Below are 21,846 nucleotides of genomic sequence, written 5' to 3'. Positions count from 1 at the left end.
ACTTCCTTGCAATTTGTCTTGAATTATGATGGTAACAATTAAAATTAAATGCTAGTTTGCCACAAATACCTAGGTTTGTGAAGGCTTTAAATAGAAAGTATGGTCTATCCCAAAACCTAGTGAGCTGCACTGCTTCCACCTACCAACATGCTTTATGACACCGTGTCTACACCAGACGCCATCGTTGTCTCATAGCATCACACTGCACCGCAACAGATAAAATAGATAAACAGTCCAGTGTAGACAATATTACAGATTATAATGGGTCCTATTGTCTTTTGAAGTGTTGCTTTGCATGTTATTAAAGGTCCAGAGGACCTCTTTTTTTAAATTAAAGGTTTAAATCATAAAGGAATAACACTTAAGAAAAATATAGTATACCAGATAAAAATATCACTTTATTTACTCATTTATTTACTTATATACTGAACTGAAAATAGCAAAACTAATATGGAAATATGCTTTTGCAAACATAACTTGTATCTCAGTAACTACCCTTATTTGATTCTCTACATACTGTGTGCATGTTGCTAGATGTCAGTTTATGTCCAGCTCAAAATCACTGACTATAAAGTTATATAAAGTTTTGTTCACAGTGCATTCTGGGATTTCCTACCTGAAACAGACATGTAATTTTTTTTTTTTTTACTAAGGTCTGCATACGGGCAGTAAAGAAACTTGGGCACCTAGGACAAATGAAAGTTGAGGTCATCACTGCTTTGTCCTCATAGATGAGAGCAAATTTTCACATAAGAGAAAGGTGCTGCAAATTCATCAGCAATCAATAAGTCTGTTGTAGTGGCAATTTGCAAGAATATTTAGAGGATTTAGGTTGCAGCAATTTTACAGTTGTACATTTGGACAATGTGTTAAACAATTAGTGTGATCTAACTCAATGAAGATTAGATGTATGTGTGATAAAACTGTGTAGTACTGATTTCTACCATTTGTTTTACAGTACAACCGTGGCAGATTTGGTTCTGCTTGGCGACGCAACAAAAAATGGGTTTTAGGCATACTAGAAGTTGAGCAGACAAGAAGAAAACCCATTCTCAAAGTGGTAAGAAGACGGTCAAAAAATGAACTCTTGCCAAATATTTTGAAGCATGTCCGGAGAGGCTCCAGTATAATTACTGATGAATGGCGAGCTTATCGCAGGGCTTTGACACAGGCAGGCTATGACCATCACACAGTGTGCCACAAGAGGAATTTTGTTGATCCAGTAACAAGAGCACATACACAACATTTGGAGCGTGCCTGGAAGACGTACAAAATGGATATATGGCGCCACCGTGGCAACAGGACAACTAAACTTTTGAAAGAGCACCTCAAGGTCATTGAATGGGAATACTGGCTTGCCAGGAACCATCCCTCACACATTCTTGGCCGCCTTATACATGACATTAGAAAATACAACTTACATGAATGTAGTTAACCAGCCTGTAAAGAAACAGAACTTTGTGCACCGCCAACTGTTTATAACTCTTTATATTGGTTAATTAAATGTATGTGGTAAAACCTTGTAATTTTACAGTTTTAATGAATAAAACATGATTTGCATTGGAAATATATTGTTTCTTTGTACTTTTCCACATTACTTTGATGTTACACATGAACATGATGTTTGATGTTCTTATAATGACTTCATGATATCTTATGGATGTTTATAAGAATACCCAACATTTCTCACTTTACTTAAAGCAGACAAGGACCTCTTATAAATGATAATACCATGTTTATAAAAGTACCTAACTTTTGTCACTTTACTTAAAGCAGACAAGGACTACTTATAAATATTAATACCACGTTTATAAAAGTACCTAACATTTCTCACTTTACTTAAAGCAGACAAGGACCACTTATAAATATTAATACCACGTTATAAAGCTTTTTAGATGTTTAAAAGAAGACTTTGTTTTCATCCCTTTACTTTAAGCAGTTAAAGACCACTCATAATATGTTCATTGTGTGTTATAAGTCATCACACTCTTCGTTACACTAAATATTTATAGGCACAAATAGGTAAGTATTATGATGCATTGTAACTGTTTTTATGATTATTTATCAGATGATACGACACGTTATAATGTTGTTTATAAGGCATTATGCATGCATAATAATGCATTAAGAATACCCTTATGATGTCTTATAAATGCAGGCTTCATCTGGTGTTATAATGCATTGTTCTCATAAAAGTTATAAGCACAAATAGGTAAGTATTATAATGTATTGTAACTGTTGTTATGATTATTTATAAGATGATATAACATATTATAATGTTGTTTATAAGACATTATACATGTATTATAATGCATTAAGAATGCCCTTATAATGCATTATAAATACAGGCTTCATAGAAAGTGTTACCAAATAATTTTTAAATGTGCTTATTTACACATTTAAACCTATATTTTTAAAAGGAAACAAACTTGCTCCACAAACTATATGCCAATTAATATAAGCGATAACTACAAGAGGTGCAACTACTCAGAATCATCTGTTTTGGAGCAGAGTTTCCCCCATTTTTCCAGTAGAGCTGAAAAAAGTGGTTCAAACAAAAGCAATGCGAACACTGATGGTGTCACGAACAGCACCTCTGTGTGGCTCTCTCCGACCGCTACCGGAGGGAGCTCTCACTGGAGTACTGATCACCACGGACTCAGTTTCCCAAAACCCTGATTAGCCCTGCCAGGTGTCTCTCATCTACACGCACCATATAAAGAACTTCCTTACGGACATTCGTTGCGAAGTCTTGTTTGTTTCGACTACAATTCCGAGCGTTATTCCTGTGTTTGATTACCTGTTGCTGACCTAGACCTTGTTTGTTTCTGTGATTGTTCTCTGCCTGCCTACCGACCTTTTGCCTGTTACCGTTTACGTCTTTTGGATATCCTTTGTATCATACTGATTGCTCCTGTCTGACCCTTTAAATTATTAAAATAGAGTATTTACAATAATTATTCACCATAATGCATGATGCGATGACAATTTCAAGTCCACAGCTTCTCCTAATGAATTGTTAATTTGCTTAACTATAATTTGAGCTAGAGAACAACAACAATAAACTTTGGGTAATCAAAAAATGGTTTTATTCATTAGCCTTTTCCTTTAGGAAATGGTCAGACTTTAAATAGCAACACAGAACAATAAACGATAGAAATAGCAAATCGAAAAAGAAAAAATGTATCCAAATGTTGGAGAATTGAGTAACTTTAATATAAAACGTAAATATGATACTTGATCACTGTTGTCACGCATCTTACAGGTTCTACCACTACCCAATCACAGCGATCTCCCTCACCAGAGTTCTAACTAGCAGCATTCTCCAGATGCATTCCAAGCTTTCGCCACACTGAAACAAGTATTTACAAATGCACCTCTCATTTTAAACCCTGTTCCCGAGCTCCTATTTATCGTTTATGGTAACGCATCTAACACCAGGGTAGGAGCCATCTTATCCCAGCAGCAGGGGAAGCTAGCTCGACTCCATCCACGTGCCTACTTTTCCAGGAAGCTCAGCCTGGCGGAGATAAAATATGACATTGGCAACAGAGAGCTTCTAGCTATCAAACTGGCTCTAGAGGAGTGGAGGCATTGGCTGGAGGGCACTGCACATCCCTTTGTAATATGGACGGATCATAAGAATCTGCAATACCTTAGAGATGCTAAGAGACTGAATCCCAGACAAGCTCGAAGGGGCTCAATGGGCTTTACCCATTTCAACTTCACCATCTCCTATCGTCCAGGACATAAGGATGTCAAGACTAATGCTTTGTCTCACATTTATTCTAAAATTGAAAGTCCAGAAAACATCCTTCCTGATGAACTCCATTCAGTGCGTCTCCTTTCCAGTCGCTTCCGTGCCAGCTCCCGAGAATCCGCCAGGCTGCCCCCAAGGCCGAAAAATTGTACCCTGATCACAGCGTACGCCTTGGGCAATGGTCATCCAGGGGCCAATAACAAACTCTCGCTGCTACAAGACCACTTCTGGTGGCCAGAGATGGCAAGGGATGTGAGACGGTAGGTGAGTGGATGTAAGGATTGCACCATGTCTAAGAGCCTGCCACACTTATAAGCTGGTAAGCTGTGTCCCCTGCCAATCCTGAAATGCCCCAGGTCACACCTAGGAGTGGACTTCATCACAGATCTGCCATCCTCTGAAGGTAACACTTGTATCCTGGTAATCATAGATCGATTCTGCAATTTATTACCTCTCAAAGGTTTCTCCACTGCCCTGAAAACAGCAGAACTGCTGTTTAACAAGTATTCCAAGCTGTACATAAATAGCTCCGGTGAGAATGTTCTTCAGTGGGATGCGTGCAATTTATTACCCGTTAGAGCGCCAAAAATAGTGCTTCTTTAATACCGATGTTCTGACAACAGAAAATATATAATATCAATGAAATAAACAAGACAAACTGTTTTATTGAGAATTTAGCTGCATCAAAATACAGTACGCGGGGACAGTGTAATAGAACAAGTTCTTTGAAAATCATCTATGGACTATGAAACTTGTCCAGTCTTCATGATCTGTTAACTATGGTTTCAATACTAGTAAACATCTCAAATTATGACTGTGGAGATCTTTGGTCGCCTGTGACGAACTGCTAAAAAGCTAACATTCTTAATGGCCACATCTGTAAGTCACTTTGCACAAATGATAAATAAATGTACTTGTAGCCTGTAACTATATCCCACTGTTTGCCCTTGTTGGTTACTGATGTGTTTACAGTTCTTGATTAATATTCCTGGAATTCTGTTCTTCTTTGGGTTACTATTTTGGAGTTTGTCATTCAACTACTATCTGCATTTAGATACTGAATCGTTTTATGTCTGGACAATGCATTAGAGACACACTAGAATTTAAAATCTAGTAAATATATATTAAATGCAGATTACTCATAGTACATTATTAAATTAAACTGGATAGATGAATAAAGAAACCACACAGAAAAGAAGTGATAAACAAACTTAAAATATAGACTCAGTAATTTGAATTGATCAGGTTTCAAACTTTTTCAGACAATCAGGGTACAAGTTCATGAATTTGAAAATGGTAAATTACAAATCAGTTACATTATTCTGATAACATACAGAATTACTAAATATTAAATATATAAAGTTTCTGTAATAAATACATTCATTGTAGAAACTTGTAGAAACTTCAATTTGTAGCTTTTTGCAATCAAACTTTCTTTAGAAATATCGCACCATACTAACAATCAGACAAAGAATGAAAAAGACAAATTTTTGTTGGAAGATTCAAAATAGCAGAAAATTTTTATAGATGTTATATTATTTTATAGAGCATGTTTTCAGCATTCAGAAGCTTATAGCCCTTCTGAATCACAGAGCAAAAGGCTCTTATAGTACCACTTAGTGTCTGACTAAATATGGTTTAGCTGAAGCACTTGGTTATATTTTTCTCATGGTTTTGCAGGAGGCAGTGGGACTTCAGTTGGAGGGTTCGGCACATCGTCCATCTTCAAATCACGACAGAACAACACAGACTCTTCACCAAGACCCAGGTTGTACTGCCACAGATACACACGCTCATTTGGTTTTAGCTCAAATGAAAGCTGTTCTTCCACTTCGGTGGCTTCATGCCAGATTTCTTTCTCAGTGTTCACATGTGATCCTCCATATTCTGCAGAAAATGAGAACTGCCGCTTCGCGATTAACCCTTCCAGGACTCCAGATGCAATCGTGGCTGACATGCCGAACTTCCAGTTATGTGTGATGTCTGTTATCTTCTCCTTACTGTATCCAACCTTTTTAACAACCTTCTTGTGCCATGTCACTGCTGTTTTACTGTCATTACTTGCACTTTTGATATTCTCCCACCTACCGAATGCTGGCCCCTTAGTTATTGATAGCCCACCAGGCAGGAAGTTAACAACAGAGGGATGAACAGAATAGGTATCGAAACAGCTATTATCCGCTATGCTGTTGCCTTCATTGTATTCAACTCCCCACTTTGAGAATGGCTTGAGGAAGCAGAAGCTCTTTGACTGACCCCAGTAATAGAGACCACTGAACCAATTGAAACGCAGTGATTTTTCTTCACCATATGTATATTTATTAAGGTCTGTTGTCTGACGAAAAGTTCCTTTTGCTAGGAAGATGATGTAAAACCAGCCACCGGCTGAGAAGTAGAAGTCCCCACCCACGCAGTTTTCATCAAGACTGAGAACTTTAGCCTCGCTGTCTGTTGACAGGTCTTTGACCTCGCGAAAGGAGTCACCCTTAATGACGTAAAAGGTTTCATTCCAATCAGCAAGATAATGGTCTCCATTCTGGCAGGAGGGATGCAGACTGAAAATAGTGGGGTCTAAACCTTTATTCAAATTACTTGTCTGCATGTAGCAGCCAATATCAGAGCGGATTATATATATCTGTGTTTTCCCTCCACAGATATCAACCCCTTTTAGTAGGTTCTTGGGAACAATGCCTTGCATTATGGCTAAACCTGCAAAACAGGATAACACAGAAATTAAGTAGATCTGATGAGATTATGTTGTTCTAGTACTCTGTTCTAACATTATTCAAGAGACATCTTCAGCTCACCTGCTTTAGTTATTCTCTTGTTAGAAAGACACAGATGTTCTTAGTGAAACACTCCTGCAACTGGAGAAAAGAAAAACAATTGAATGAATGTCAAGAGTAAAGAGCCCTGCTAATTCTATATATTTAGAGATGTAACTAAATATTAAAATGAGTTCCATATACTTACATTTTCATATTCTGATTTAACATAATTACTAACATTTCATGTGTATGTGTGGTATATATGTATTAGGGGTGTCAAAATTAATGCAGTAATAATGTGCATGAAGTTCTGTTTAATAACCGCTAGAGTGCCAAAAGTTACATAGTGCTGCTTTAAAACCAATATTCAGCACTAGCTTTATTCTGGGGTCCAGAGATGGGCATGGAACCACGCCTCACACCATTGTGTCGCTGTACCTTCAGCCCATGAGAGTACACGTCTTTTCAGAGGTCTACCTTGCCCATTGAGAGTGAGAACTCATTCTACTAGACGCATGGCTCCATCAGCAGTTCTGGCAAGATGTCTGTAGAGCTTCAGGTTGGTCTACACCTAATATATTTGCTAGATTTTTCAACCTACATATGGAACTGGTCTTTTCTACAATTTTAAGTATCGGTTCTTGACTCAGGAGACTGGTAGGAGACCGCAATCCATTATGGTGTAAGTTCCCTCATATGAACTCTCATATCGGGTTAGCGTTCCACATGTAGTGGCTCTTCTCATGGCCCCATGTGTGCACTTTTACTGAATTACATCTCAGATTCAGTGTTTCCCTAATCAGAAATTCAATCTGTCAACAGATTCTAAGCTCTCATGTGGAGCCTACCTCAGAATCTTCCTTACGCGATACTTGTTATGACACGTTGGCTTGTCAACATTTGTGCCCCCATGGAGTTGTGACACAATATTGTAGTTCGTAGTAAACAACATAAAGGTAACGTCTCAGTTACGTATAGTAAACCTTGTTTCCTGATGGAGGAAACGGAACCATTGTGTCCTTTATGCCACAACTCTGAATTGCCTCTAAGTGGGTTAATGTGCCTCTCAGAACAGACTCGAACAGAGCGAGTGAGCAGATGCTATTTTGGACTATTTATATATTTATAGGATGTCTGGGCCATGGCCAGCTATGCAAGTTCTGCACACCCAATTTCATTGGCCCTTTTCTCAAAGATCCCAAGAGTAACCCCTAGTGGAGATTCAGTGTAAAATAATAATATAATAATATAATAATAATTATAATATATTATATATATATATATATATATATATATATATATATATATATATATATTAATCATCAGATTAATCATGCTTAATTTCTGGAAAAAATAATCTGCAAAAATAAATTGATTTCTTTAATGAAATGTCAGCACTAATATATGTATATATGCAAGTTTTTGCACTAGCGAAGAAGAAAGAAACATACCTGGACAAGCGTTGACTGCAGCACTGGTCCTACAGAGCAGCTTTCAGCCTGAGGGAGAGAGGAGTCTGAAAACTTTCTGCCCGACTCCTGCTTTAAATACAGAGCAAAAGAGGGCTGGATGTAACACACCAACTCAGGAAAAGATAACAAGCATATCGTCGAGAAGGAAAAAAAAACAAAACAAAACCACTTTCGATAACGGTTGGACTAAATAACGAGAAGGTGCTGGTGGACAAATAAAACTTACTAAAGACCTGCTTCTTGTTCTATCCACTTCAGCTCTAAAGCCTTTTAGTAGACCACAGCTACCGAAAGAGCTTCCTAACAGCTGAGACGAGAAATGTTATGCCATTCTGTTAGGATATAAACATACCAACGCTTTTCATTACGCAGCGGCTACTGAATGAGTTTCTCGGTGCGAAATTCCCTCGATATCCGGGGGGGGGCATTTAGACTACTTTTGGGAAATATTAAAAAATAAAATAATCAATACAGCATTTTGTTTAATCCTCTGCTTATATCCATCTCCACCTGTAAGCTCTTTCATTACTCTTGGTCATCATATCAGTATTTTATTTTCCAGTTGCATTCAGAGTCGTGTTGGGATAAAAATAGCTACAGGTAGCGCCAATTTCCATCGCAATGTGAACTATGCAACCAGAGGATATAAAACACTGGACCAAGTGTATGTTAATATGGCAAATGCTTACAAAGTCCAGGTATATCCTCATTTTGGTTGAGCAATCATATTTCACTCATGGTTTATCCAGGCCCATGGTGAAGCCAGTTAAAATATGGCCTAATGATGCTATCCTACAGGATTGCTTCCATCATACAGACTGGCGTGTTTTTAGTGACCGGGAATTACTAACACGCCGAGGTTTTGATGAGTACACCACTACAGTAATGGACTATATCAATTTCTGTATAGACAGGGATACATTCTGGAAGCCGATACTTGTATTTCCCAACCAAAAACTAGCTCTTGAGTGGGAAGTACCTGTACGAAACTGATGTGGGGGTAAGCGTGCGGCTCTTTTGGAGAACACATCGCTGAAGTGGGAATGACGAGGACGGATGTTGACAGGTTTCTTCTCCGGAGGACTTTCTATGGACGTGGAATTGACAAGCAGACTGGTGACAACAGGGTGAGGTCGATTGGAAAGGCATTCTGGGAAACAGCTCTTGCCCACCATCCCTTTATAGGTAATAATTAGTTTGCGAACTAGTTTAGAACTAAGTTCTAAACATATAAGTGAAGTGAAGTATCATGTAACTTATTTTATCCTCAGATTCTTTCTTGTAACTCTTCCCTCTCAGTCACATACCTGTCTGGATGGCTACAGATGGGTCCAGGTGGAAAGGTTCATAATGGTTTATGAGTTTTAACAGCATCTGCTTTAAATAAACAGTTAAGCAGATAACAACGCACTCGGTCATACTCGCTAGGGAGTTTTGCATAATTATGCGCATAGACAGAATCATTTGTTAAATGATATTCGTCTTTTACATAAGTCAAAAAATTATACTTCAGACAAATACTCCAGTTTGTATGGACTGAAGCGGACTCCTGCTCACTTCTGGTATCACAAGTGGTACTCTAACAAATGTGGCACAAGCACAAATATGCAATGAAGAATAGTACTTGAGTGAGCTCTTATCTTCACTTTAACCTGGCTTACACATAGCACACTAATATGCTTAGCTAAGACATTTAGGCCTTTATAAATAATTAACAAGATTTAAAAATCCATTAATGATTCATTAATTCACAAATATCTTTTAGATTTTTCTACAGATCAAAACCAAACCCATGGTCCAGAAAGCGAGACCAACAAGGCCCAGAAAGAGAGGCATGGGTTAGTTTAGGCTGGCCAACAAATTTTTTACGATTCAACCAGAATGTGAGACCACACGCTTAACGACGATATAGAAACGATCTCGGTGACGTCAAGCAACGGTGTCAAATTTCTCTCCTGGCACACGTTCTGTTTCACAGTGAAAACAAAGTATATGCGTGATTGTCTTTCTCAATATTCTGCTTTCGTGGCATTTTTGTATACAGAGGAATTTTGTAATGGTCCAAATAGAGTGTAGCATTAGATCAAATTGGTTGTCTTTTCCAACGTCTAACAGATTTTCTTTGCATTCTGATCCATCCCTGGTGGTTCTTTGCCTTTGTGAAAAACTTTTTACACTCTTCAAAGTTTGTGACTAGTTTCGTCTGAGCACTGAATGCAAAGGTGAGCAGATACAGAAGGGTCATGGCCCAGGTGGAATGATTCATATTAGTTTATGAGTTTGCTTTAAATATACAGTTGAGCAGATAACGCGACTCTCGTTTTGCATATTTATTCATGTACACAGAAGCCTTTGTTAAAATGTTATAGTGATATTTGTCTTTTACATAAGTCAAGAAATTACACTTAGATAAGTGAAATGCTCGGTAATTTGTGTGGACTGAAGTACGTGACAAGTTTCTGGTTGGTCACAGGCATCCAGTTTTCAATAAATACAGTTAAAGCATTACTAAAAATACAAACACACTCTTTCATGCCCAACATGGTTCTTAAGTGACCCGACTGACCCCAATTTTTTCGTATATCCTTGCAAACACTACCCTTCTAATACACACAGCATGGTTTCAAAATGTCTAAAATATTAGTTATAAAATATCAAAATTCTGTCGTTCTGTGATTACGCATTACCTCATGTTGTTCTAAACTCACAAGACTTAACAAATTAAGTTAACCCGCTCGACGTTTACAAACAGAATAAATGAAAAGGGATAAAATTAATCTTGACAAACTAAACTATATATCAGGTCTAAGCCTTACGCATTCGATGATAGATCACCGGTTTTCAATGGAAAGCTTGTATTTGCTCATTTGTGTAAGCAGTACACATCAAAAGATACATAATAAAAATGCGCTATGTACCAGATTCATCATGACAATGCCTCACAAACATAATTACTGCTGAAATCTGTGTTTAGTTAAAAAGGCAAGGGTCCACTGCACAACGTCCCACAGAGCAGTTCTGGTCCAACAAAACGTACCTCTCTTCCCTAAAATCTGGGAAGAAGAATATTTAAGTAAAAAAAATGATAAGATAAATCATTCAGATAAGTTTTGATTACTAATAAGTACTGCTAAGAACTTTATTTGGACAAATAGTGTCCCGTCCTTACAAACCGTAAGATGTCCAGGAACGTTACTCTGTCCCCATGTATGATACTGCTCTGCATCCCGACCGAGATCCTGACTGACCAGGGTACCCCCTTCATGTCTAATGGCTGACCTCTGCTGGCTGCTGAAGGTAAAACAGTTGAGGACGACGGCGTACCGTCCTCAAACCGACGAGCTAGTGGAGCTATTCAGCCAATTGCTCAAGCAGGTGCTGCGACATGTGGTAGCGGAGGACAGGCGGGATTGGGACCTCAACTGGCTTTACACCCTTCAAATGACACATAATAACAGTTGTCATAAAAAAGCATAAAACCACCTTCATATTCATCTTAAACAATATCAAGATATGATATAGTCATATGTGTTGTAATGTGATATAGCGATAAGTGTTACTTTTTTTGTCACAGCTGCACCTCAAGAGAGAGAGAGAGAGAACAAAAAAAATGTTTAGCATCATTTTGTTGTAAACATGCGTGACTTTCTTCTATGAAGAAAAAAAATGTATGTACAGTGAAAGAACCTTTAATTGATGTTTGCGAGAATGACACTGTGCACCCTCTATATATGTTAGATATAATATATAATAATGATCCTTAAAACAAAACCAGTTTATTTTATAAGCAAGTCAGAGTCAAGTTTTAAATAGGAAAAATATCGAATCTCTTTGTTCATTTTTGAGCAAGACTCTAATGGTCTAATCAGATTCCATGATCTATGCTAAGCTGCAGCTAAAATTGCTACCCAGAGATCAGAAAAAAGCTAAAACCCAATTGTTTAACTCTAGTTGAGTTGGAAAATGAGTCTACTTTTTAAAAAAGTAGCATTTTAAACTGACTTAAACCCAAAGAATACAAACCTTGGTGCGATTGGACACACTCTTCTTAATCGCTGCTAAGCTGTTACCAATGTTTCCTGTTTTTCATTGTAATTATAAATGCAACTGGAAGTCCATGGCCACAGTCATCTCTTAAAACAAGTGCACAGAGTGGAAAGTTATATTGGTTGATGCAATGAGTGCTGTCTAAAAATACAATGTTCTTTCCATGTAGATTCTCTCTCATGTTGGATGTCTGAAATGTGAATGATGATCATGTGAAAAGAGCTGGATAAAAATGACACTGCTCTTGAGTGACTGGTTAGTAATTAGACAGCAATAATAGCATCAACTTTATCCAAATGGCTTTGGCGTACCAAGCATGTGCGCATATTCTCAATGTCCTTTGGAGTACGGACGGTTGTTCAGGTCTGTGTGTCCACGAGATCTGGACCATTTATGGGCTTCCAGTAGAATGGCTTGATCCCCAATGAGATCCACTCTTCAGTTAAATCGACCGAATCAGGAAACACTGACTGAAAGTGTCCTTCTTTTTTGCATTGTGCTCTTTGTTTGTGCGTTGTACAGTGACTTTGTGGTTCAGCCAATCATCTTCAACTTTAAATGAAGTGTGTAAGCCATGCATCCTGAGGTCTTGTTACTGCCATCACATTATTATGATTATTAATATCTGTCTTATTTTTCATGTGCTGTAATGAGTGATGTTCCCAATGTTTCATAAAATATTATTATTATTATTATTAACATTTTTGAAATTGGAAATGTCCTGGAACAACACAATACATTTCATATAATAATAATAATAATAATAATTATAATGCTTATAGATCATGGGGACATCACTGCTCATGAAATATAAGACAAACAATAATTATTTATTGCATTCTGATATAATTATTATTATATTATTATATGAAATATCTTGTGTTGTTCCAGGGACAGCATAATATTTATGTAGACCCAGTGAAATTATTCCCTTATAGCTCATGAAATCAATTATGTATTTAATTAATATTATTTTTGTTGTTGTTATACAGTGATTACTGAACTGAATTACTGTTTGTCTAATATGTCATGAACAATAACAAATAATGTCGCTGGCTCAACACAAGATATTTCACGTTATTATTACTTTTGTTATTTATTCATTTAAATACAGTGATCAATTGCTATTCGTAATATATTTCATAAAGTATAATTATATACTAGTCTTGCCCCGGTGAGAGATTTATGCCAGAATGGTAAACGAAAACTTGAGAAGAGTAAGTTAAAACTCTGGAAGGGCATTTGTAAGTAAAGATTAGCAAATGAAAGATAAGAAAACAGTAGTATAACCTGTCCGTATTTTTTCCAATATATATTTTTTTATTAAATTATCAAATAACCTTACAATAATCCCATTTCAGGAATAATTTTATTATATGCACGCACAAAAGTTAAAAGTTAAATAAAAAAACACATAATGAGTAAATACACCTTTCCCAGCCTCTTAGTATATAATACAGTGACATTCAAAATAGTTTTAATTTACAATACATTAAATTCAAATAAGGAATAGAATTGATCTTGAGGTAAAATAAAAAGAAAGGGTCCCAAATCTTGTGAAATTGTCTGTTACGTTTTGACGAAAGATTGGGGTCTTGCTTAGAGCCCTGATTAGCTCTGATTAAGAGAAAAATCCAATTAAATTTGGCAAGTGGTTAACTAATCCTGAGCCACTCCCCATCATACGAGTATAAATAGGCAACAGTTGTAACTACTCATCAGGTTTTGCTGAGGAGCTAAAAACTAGTCCCTGGCTCCCAGCAATGGTTTGAGGTTGTGGCAAGGGGGCATAACATCTTCGTTCCCTCTATCAGGAACAGTTACATATGTAACCGAAACGTTCCCTATCTGTCAATTACTAGTAATTATGTTGTAACGACAGACTGGGGTACATGGAAAACCTCACAACCTAAATCCCATCACAACCTTGCCAGGCAACGCATGTCAACAAATGCTATGCAAAATCCCACCCCAGAGCAATATCACTGACCTTGGTGCCTGTACTCACCACAAGTGAGTACATCACTACTGGAGAAGCCAAAATGCTGTTCCTGAGATTCTTTAGAGAAGGTTTCCTAAGAGAAGTTTTCTTAAGAGAAGGGATTTTGACCTTAAACCAGAGACCGCTGAACTCTGATATTTGTTGTTACAGTTTGGGGAATCAAAGAGGAAGCAAGCCTTCTGAAAAAAGGACACTGCGGAGACCACATCCTACCAAAAGGAGGTGACAGGGAAACACTGATGTGGACTGACTCTGGTCTGGTGGTCTGGTGCAGTGCAACATAGAAGCTTAGCCTCTGCAACAGGTCCTACCAAAGGAAGGAGAGGAATAAACTGATAGCAGAGACAGACAGTGGAGACTGTCAAAGGGAAAACACATGTTTACAGAAGGGGAAACCTTACCGTGGAAATATACACACATGTGATTACCAGTAGCTAATCAGCAAGATGGAGACTAAGCCAAGTACGAGGGCTGACCGTACTTGGTCTGACGGCCAGGGGTGCTGAAGGATACTCAACCAGGGTTTGCTGTATGAGGAACTTACTGGAAGAGGAATAGGTGCTTGCATCCCTAAATAAGGGAATGGCACAGCAAGCATGACAGTGGTCAGTGCTTCCCACCAACTACCTGTTACCCAGCACAAGGGAAGAAACTGGCTCAACATGGAGACTCATAAATGTTTCAGTGGCAACACTGTCCTGCCTCCGAGGGAACTCAGGCAGTTCAGCATCAACTGAGCGCGTTCTTCTGAAAGTTGTGCTGTCATATTTACTGAGTCTAACTCCAGAAGGAACAACCACCCCCAAGAGGACACAGTCAAAAGGGCATTTTTAAAAACAACTGTGTTCTGAAATTGCTCTTTTCGTGAAACACCCAGGGCAATCGCTGATGAACAGGAACACCCCTGATCGTGTTGTAATGCCACCAGGAACAACTTCTGTCTCCAACTTTTCCTCATTTGTAGCAGAGAGCTTTTGCTTGGCAGTCATGCAAAAACGCTCGGCTCTGAAGCAAAAAGCCGAAAAGTGGTTACACCTGTTGCCTATTTATACCCGTGTGATAGAGAGTGGGTCAGGATTAGTTAAGCAACTGCCAAATTTCATTGACGTTTTCTTAATCAGAGCTAATCATTGCTCCAAGCAAGACCCCAGTCTGTCATCATGACATAACTCATATTGACTGACAGATAGGGAACGGTTTCATTCCAACTGCAGAGTAGATATCAATTCTTTAAGCCATAGTTTGTCAACGGGAGCATTAGCCTTTTTCCAGAACAGTAATAACAATTTTTTATAAACTTCTCATAAAAATGCTGTTTAGATCACACTGGAACACACATTCACCCGGAGGCTGCTGTTATGACATCTATGATTCTACAACAACAAAATACAAATAAATAAATAAAATTAGTTCAAAACTACTTAAGAACACATTTGAGATCAATATTTTCAATACCAGTACCAAAAAGTCTTAATTACAACAATTAAGACATAAGTATAGAAACGGGCAAATTACCAACTGTTAAAATATATTTATTACAATGTTTTCTAGAATCGTGTTATTGTAGATACGTACCTCTTAGCTCCAATCCCACTTGCACAGAGTCGAGCAAATACATGCATGTAGGACAAGGTGATCAGAAACTGTGTAAGGGAACAAGAAAAACAGAGACTATGAAAAGTGCATATAGGCAATGAGGGGATCATATTTATGATGATTACCTCTTCCTCATGCCAGTTAAAACGGGTTGTCCTGAAATGCTCAGCGACAGTTTTAAAAGCAAATAAATCTCTTGAAGATCTATAATACCCAACCAATCCATCCTCAACAACAACTTCTGGAAAGAAATGCCGATTGATGGTTTCAATCGTTCCTTCAATTTTATCTCTAGCCTGTAAGATAACAATTCATGTGTCATTAATGTCATTAAGGATCTTCAAGCAACACAATTTGAATTTAACCCAAAGCTCAAGTTATTCAAGTTATGGAATAATAGAAGACCTTTCTTGTCAAGCTCAATATCTGGTTTATTTGGTAACAAGTATTGAGCTTGAGATATTAAATGATAATTAGTGATATTAGTTGTAATAAATAAATAAACTGCAAACCTTGTCAAGAGCTTCATATTTTCTGATCAGAACTTGTCTCCTGCCTGCATCAGTTTCTGTTCTTATTTGGAGCATCAAAATTTTGAATGTGACTTCGTGGTTAGATGTTAAATCCGTTAACACCAACATCTGCGCTTTAATCGTCTGTCGGATTGTTTGAGGGGTGTTTTTCAAAAACTCACTGATTGGACGCTTACCAATTGTCTAGAAGAAAGTTGGAGTTAAAACATCAAACAGACCCTAATACGGATTCAAATCTGAGAGTATTCCGGATAAATCTTGTGTTGGTGACAATTACGAGAAAACCGAATTGAATTTATAGACAGTGTTGTTATTACCATATCCCCAAATTGACAGGGGCAAGATTTCTGCATCTTGTTCTGAAGATAATCGAACTGATCCTGGAATGTAACTTTATCAAGGTTTTCCTGAAAGATAAGTATTATTTTTTTATTTAATATAATTCCGTAGTGGATAAAATCATGCTAAAACAAACCTTTTCACTGTAGTGCATCCAAACGGCTGAGAATTCATCAGAGAGATATGTCTGCCTCTTAGTGTCTTTATAACATGCGTAACCTTTATCTCCTGGTTTAGTGGAAGTCACAGCATACACTAGAAGCACAGTTAATAAGTTATTCACTGATTGTGCTCAGTGCAAACCTTTTACAATTATAACTAGATCACTATATAGTTGAACCATAAGCCCTGTTGTAAATACATTAAAATTATTGTTATGATTTAACTCTCCTGTTGCATTTGGGGTCAAATTGACCTCTAAGCAGCTTTGACATCTTCCATCCCAGCATATAAGATGAGGGTTACTGTAAATCCTCTTTCTTACCATGAATATTGTTGGGGAGTTGGGTGAACATTGAGCCAGAATAACAGGATTCCATGTATATCACCATCTGCACCACATACAAGAACAGAAGCGGTGAAACTTAAAAACCACAAATAGGAGGAAACCCCCTTTAGATCTTTTGAGAACAGAATCCATGTATGTTTGGATTTAAAACATTATATTCGTATTTACCTTTGAGAACTTCCTATCCCTCGCCATTTCCTTGATAGTTTCAATGAGATCAGAAGCATAAAGCTGCAGGAAAAGGGCTTCAACTTTAGCCATTTTATTCACGAACTTATCTATTTAAAATTTTAATTATGGCATATCACAATGTCGAAGTCTTAAAGAACTCCATGTTTTGAAAATATACAAATGAATAATTGCCTTAATTCTTGCTTTGACATTGACAAAAGCGCAAAACTTACGGAGCTGTTGTTAGGAAAGCAAAACAGGCTTGGAGCTCCGTGATCTGTCATATAGATGAATATTGTGTCTTTTCTTCCACTGCATGGGAAAAAAAGAAAATTATCTCATTATCTTCTGTTCACATTCATATTTGTATCTGAGCTGCAATATGACACATTGAGTTATAACGCGAGACCTTGTAATGACTTTTGGATTTCTCTTTTTCACAGCATGTCTATTGCCTTTGAGAGCAGCCAGGAAGTTTTCAGGCGTCACATCCTGTAAGACGGCCGGTGTTGTGTTTAATGCACAGGATGAAATCATATCCAAGTTTTGCGTCTGACAGAAAGAATATTACCTTTCCAGTATAATCTTTCGGAACCCCCGGATACACATTCGGTCCGTTGGGCTTATTGATAATGTTTCCGCGATAAGGGTTTCTGTAAAGGAAACATTATGTGGGACATTTATTTCTGACCCCAATAGTTCGGAAACGATATTACGTGATGGGAAAACTTATGAGATTGTTCCATTGAAATGCATCAGCAATAAGCCACATGACTTCAAAAATATGCCTCTTACTTATCATTATAAGCGATATCATCATACATCATCACCACAATCTGATCATCGGGAATCCCATTCTGATGCATCATATGATAGGCATGACAGACGTTGGCCTGAAAGAGAACAATAGCATCACGTGATTTGTGATCAAAACAACCCAGCATAGGTTCATTTATAACCTAACCCTTTCTTTTATCCAAACGATCATTCATCTAGCCGTTTTAAGAACATATCTGATAGAGCATGTTGCTAAACCACAGGCCTAATGCTAAACGAAACTGCATTTAAAAATGTATATTTAATAAATCCATAAATCCCGTAAGACACAAACCTGGTGCCTGTAATCGTTCCATCCCTTGGAACCAGCTACAAGCATTACCCACTGTTTTCCGCTTTCCATTTCAAGAGCGAAACCTAAAAAATGTTTTTGGTAACATAATGTATCAATTCACAATTTCCATGCAATTTAGTTAAAGAACAGACGTATTGTTATGGATTGTCAGACGGCCCTGAGAGATGCCTGCCTCTGAGAGATTTTAACTAACATAATTTGTATAGATTATTAACATTGGCACATTAAGTGTATGAACCAAAACGCACCATTTCGTGTCTTCCCCTTTAATGCAAATGAGCTGGTGCTCCAGGGAAGAGGGCGGAGCTTCGAGAGCTCGAGCTCCAGTGCAAGCCTTTGCAAATAAACACTCCGTTCTCAGTACAAGTCTTTTATCTTTACAGAAAAACTCACACGGTTTAAAAGTAAATCGTCTGATTGGGTTGGTGAAAAAAAAGTTAATTTTACATAATAGGTCCCATTTAAATTTTGTTTCAAGGACGACAATTAATGAGCATACCTTTAAAATACTGTATAGTGGGACTAAATACACTTTGAACAGTATTAGCTCCTGAAGGACCTCCCAATAACGTCTCCTAAACCTTGAAAGAACTCCACATCATGACCATCTCTGAACATTCTTGGAACATCTTGGCTACCAGCTGGTATGTTTTGAGAATGTTTTGGAAATGTTACAGTTCTAGCGGGGTTATGCAGTGTATGTAAAGAGGTCTAAATATTCAAAAGTCAACAGTCAAGAAGCCTTTAGAGCGTTAAATATAAATGGGTTCGAACAGTATTTTGCAAAATGATCGTTTGTATTATGCTTGCCTCAAAAAAGTTCTTACTATTATAAAAAGAGCATTGCTATTAATGAATATAATCATTATAAATGCATTTATTAATATCTACTAATTAATAATTAAAGTCTACAATTATATTCAAGTGGGATGATAAAATATTTGCATGTGATTGTAAAAAAGGACAGCTTAAATTTATTAAAACCTATAACAGACACACAAGGATTCACTTTCATAAGCATGAATAAGAAAACTTACTTGATGATGATTTGGTTTTAAATGTCTGGTAAGATCTAACCAGTCTGTGATGTGCTGCTTACTGACAAAGAGAGGGTGTGTATCTATATATACATACTGTATATTAGACTAAAAATAGTTTTAGAATCATAAAGCATGCCCTACGCAAATGAACAGCGTTTCCTGTAAACAGAGGCTGTTCTTGAAAGTCAGTCGCTTCTTTGTATGACTCATTTCAGGTCTTGGAGTCTCTGCTGATGAGCCGAATCAGGTGTCCGATTAAGGAGACATAATAAACATGCAGTGTTGAGGGGCTTTGTGGTTGGGAACCAATTTATTTGGATGAACGTTGTAATTTCTTGTATAAACCATTCAGCAGAATTATACTGATTACATTACAATAAACTGAAACCAAAAGCATAATTTAAAAAAAATTTATTTGTTAATAGTTTTATCCTCCCAAAAATAGCCCTTAAACTCAAAGTTGTTATGTGTTTTATGTATTTCACTGGCATGATCAAAAGAAACAACAATACAGTTTCTTTGCTAAAGTGAAACAGGACTTTCTGCAGTTAACAAATTAAAAGTGAAAGTACACAGTACTGTCAGGGAATCACCTCGGTCTCCACCAACCACGCTATTTTGGGGATTTTTTTGCTTTAGAGCAATGATCCTTAAATCCGGACGTTGAGATCCATTTTCCTGAAGAGTTTAGCTAAGCCTAATCAAACACACCGGAGCATGCTAATCAGTGTCTTCAGGATCATCAGAAAAATCACAGGTAGGTGAGTTTTTATGAGGGTTGGAGCTAAACTCTGACATAACGGTGTTTAAAATTGAACTGGAAATTAAAGGCTGAGCATCTGGCCAGAAGAGAACTGACCCCAACTGAGCCTGGTTTCTCCCAAGGTTTTGTTTTCACAATTCTGTATGGATGTGGTTTTGCTTCCTTGCTTCTGTTGCCTCTGGCTTGCTTAATCTGGGACACTTAATTTCTAGCAATCATCATTGATTTGATGAGAGAGACCATCTCTGCATTTAACAACGAATTGTTTAATTTCATCATTATACATCCCTATCATTCTATTCACCTTTCTGATACCGTTTAGCCCTTTTATGCAGTCTGTATTGTGAAAAGTGCTATATAAAAAATTGATTGATTGAGATGAATTTGATTCATCTTTTAAACTTTTTTTACAGAGGAGATGTGGACATTTACAAGTCTGTGGCTTGTGCTAATATTTGCTCTCTCCTCCTTTTGCTTTCTAGATTTGTATTGCATTTCACCCATATTTGTGTTGCATATTCACACACATAAACCGAGCAGTTTAAGTTCATGAGGCTTTGGTGTGTTTTATCAGCACTGATCCCTTACACATCACACATTCACAAATAAAAGTAAAGGTCCCTTCACGCATAGATAACCTTGTTTTGCCCATAAGTATGCCATATAAATCTTTTTCTAAGTTTATAGCACTATAATCAGACAATCTACTTATACTGAAAAGAAAGTTAGTTATTGTCAACAGAATGTTCATAAGGGACCATCAAATAAAGTGTTAGAGATTACTTAGCTCGTTTCAAGTGAAATGTCCACATAAAGATGATTTTCAGTAGAAAAAGTTAAAATCTTGATTAGATGTTTAGATATTTTGACTGGAAACAAGAAAATCTAGGCTAGTAAAGAATGTTTTTGCAGTGTAGTGAACAAGCACGCACAGATCGTTTTTTTGATGCTTCACCCGTGGAACAGGTGGGGTTTCACCTCAGTCGTGGTATTGAGGGCGCAAGTGAGTGCTGGTCATTCACTCCCACCAGCTATAATCTGGACTCTCTAACCATTAGGTTACTGCCCCAATAGCTAGTCACTGTTGTGAACACTAATATAGTTATTTTCATAGTTTTCGTCAACTGGTGTGAATGCTAAAATAGTTATCATCATAGTTATTGTTCCCTGGTGTGAATGGTTATATTTTTCGGTGTGAACAGACAAGTAGTTAACTCACAGTGTTTCTTTGTTATATTCCTGGTTCTTATGCCACACTGCTAATGGGGAGCAGCTGGGTCCGATCAGCCTGTGATGAGTGTGGCCAGGTGCTCCTCGTTGGTTTCAGGGCGACGCTGATGTCGGTTCGGGACGCTCACACTATATATATATATATATATATATATATATATATATATATATATATATATATATATATATTAACATCAAAAGGATTGAAACACAAATCAAGTTTCAACACAATGTAGTACCTATTAAACAAAAAAAGGAACCTTTAGAAACTATCAGAGAAGAAACTGCACAAAAGAGCCTGAATACAAACTGTTACGACCCCACGTAGGTCTAGGGGTACTGGGGTATAACATTTAAAAAGACAGACAGAACGCGTGTACAGTGTGCCAGACAAAGAAAACACAGAAACCTAAAGTGCTAAAGCGGTGCTAAAGCAAAGAAAATAAATCAAAAACAGCCTTCAGCTACTTAATTTCCCATAAGCT

At 37.3% G+C, this 21,846-nt stretch overlaps 2 protein-coding genes across 3 annotated transcripts; both read right to left on the bottom strand.

The window, feature by feature from the left end:
* Window positions 1-4,405: 4,405 nt before the first annotated feature.
* On the bottom strand, window positions 4,406-8,055 carry LOC122331676. Its single transcript, XM_043229181.1, has 3 exons — window positions 7,980-8,055; window positions 6,568-6,627; window positions 4,406-6,469 (listed from the first exon to the last, which is right to left on the bottom strand). Exon 3 carries the CDS (start codon window positions 6,456-6,458, stop codon window positions 5,427-5,429), a length of 1,032 nt encoding a protein of 343 aa, XP_043085116.1. The 5' UTR covers window positions 6,459-6,469; window positions 6,568-6,627; window positions 7,980-8,055; the 3' UTR covers window positions 4,406-5,426.
* A 6,152-nt stretch (window positions 8,056-14,207) lies between these two features.
* Window positions 14,208-19,517, bottom strand: LOC122331675 (legumain-like). Of its 2 annotated transcripts, XM_043229180.1 has the most exons (15): window positions 19,366-19,503; window positions 18,577-18,662; window positions 18,308-18,390; window positions 17,992-18,089; window positions 17,768-17,849; window positions 17,606-17,688; window positions 17,430-17,508; window positions 17,194-17,256; window positions 17,002-17,068; window positions 16,654-16,772; window positions 16,496-16,585; window positions 16,158-16,361; window positions 15,771-15,941; window positions 15,625-15,692; window positions 14,208-15,422 (listed from the first exon to the last, which is right to left on the bottom strand). In XM_043229180.1, the coding sequence occupies exons 3-15, from the start codon at window positions 18,374-18,376 to the stop codon at window positions 15,389-15,391; spliced, it is 1,227 nt and encodes a 408-aa protein (XP_043085115.1). In that variant the 5' UTR covers window positions 18,377-18,390; window positions 18,577-18,662; window positions 19,366-19,503; the 3' UTR covers window positions 14,208-15,388. The 2 variants fall into 2 exon arrangements, with proteins under 2 accessions (XP_043085115.1, XP_043085114.1); XM_043229179.1 differs by lacking the exon at window positions 18,577-18,662 and having other exon boundaries at window positions 19,366-19,517.
* Between the last annotated feature and the right edge of the window lie 2,329 nt (window positions 19,518-21,846).

This window comes from Puntigrus tetrazona, unplaced genomic scaffold, assembly GCF_018831695.1.
Source record: "Puntigrus tetrazona isolate hp1 unplaced genomic scaffold, ASM1883169v1 S000000001, whole genome shotgun sequence".
Taxonomy (NCBI): domain Eukaryota; kingdom Metazoa; phylum Chordata; class Actinopteri; order Cypriniformes; family Cyprinidae; genus Puntigrus; species Puntigrus tetrazona.
Note: the sequence above shows the minus strand (reverse complement) of the source record. Positions and strands in the feature narration are given on the sequence as shown.

What these genes read in the sequence shown, in the direction of transcription:
- LOC122331676 (XM_043229181.1), bottom strand. Translation starts at nt 6,458, where the DNA reads ATGCAAGGCATTGTTCCCAAGAACCTACTAAAAGGGGTTGATATCTGT.
- LOC122331675 (XM_043229179.1), bottom strand. Translation starts at nt 18,376, where the DNA reads ATGGAAAGCGGAAAACAGTGGGTAATGCTTGTAGCTGGTTCCAAGGGA. An exon ending in GGATGCACTACAGTGAAAAG is followed by an intron (nt 16,586 to 16,653) that starts GTTTGTTTTAGC and finishes CTTATCTTTCAG; the next exon opens with GAAAACCTTGATAAAGTTAC. An exon ending in AATATGAAGCTCTTGACAAG is followed by an intron (nt 15,942 to 16,157) that starts GTTTGCAGTTTA and finishes GTTATCTTACAG; the next exon opens with GCTAGAGATAAAATTGAAGG.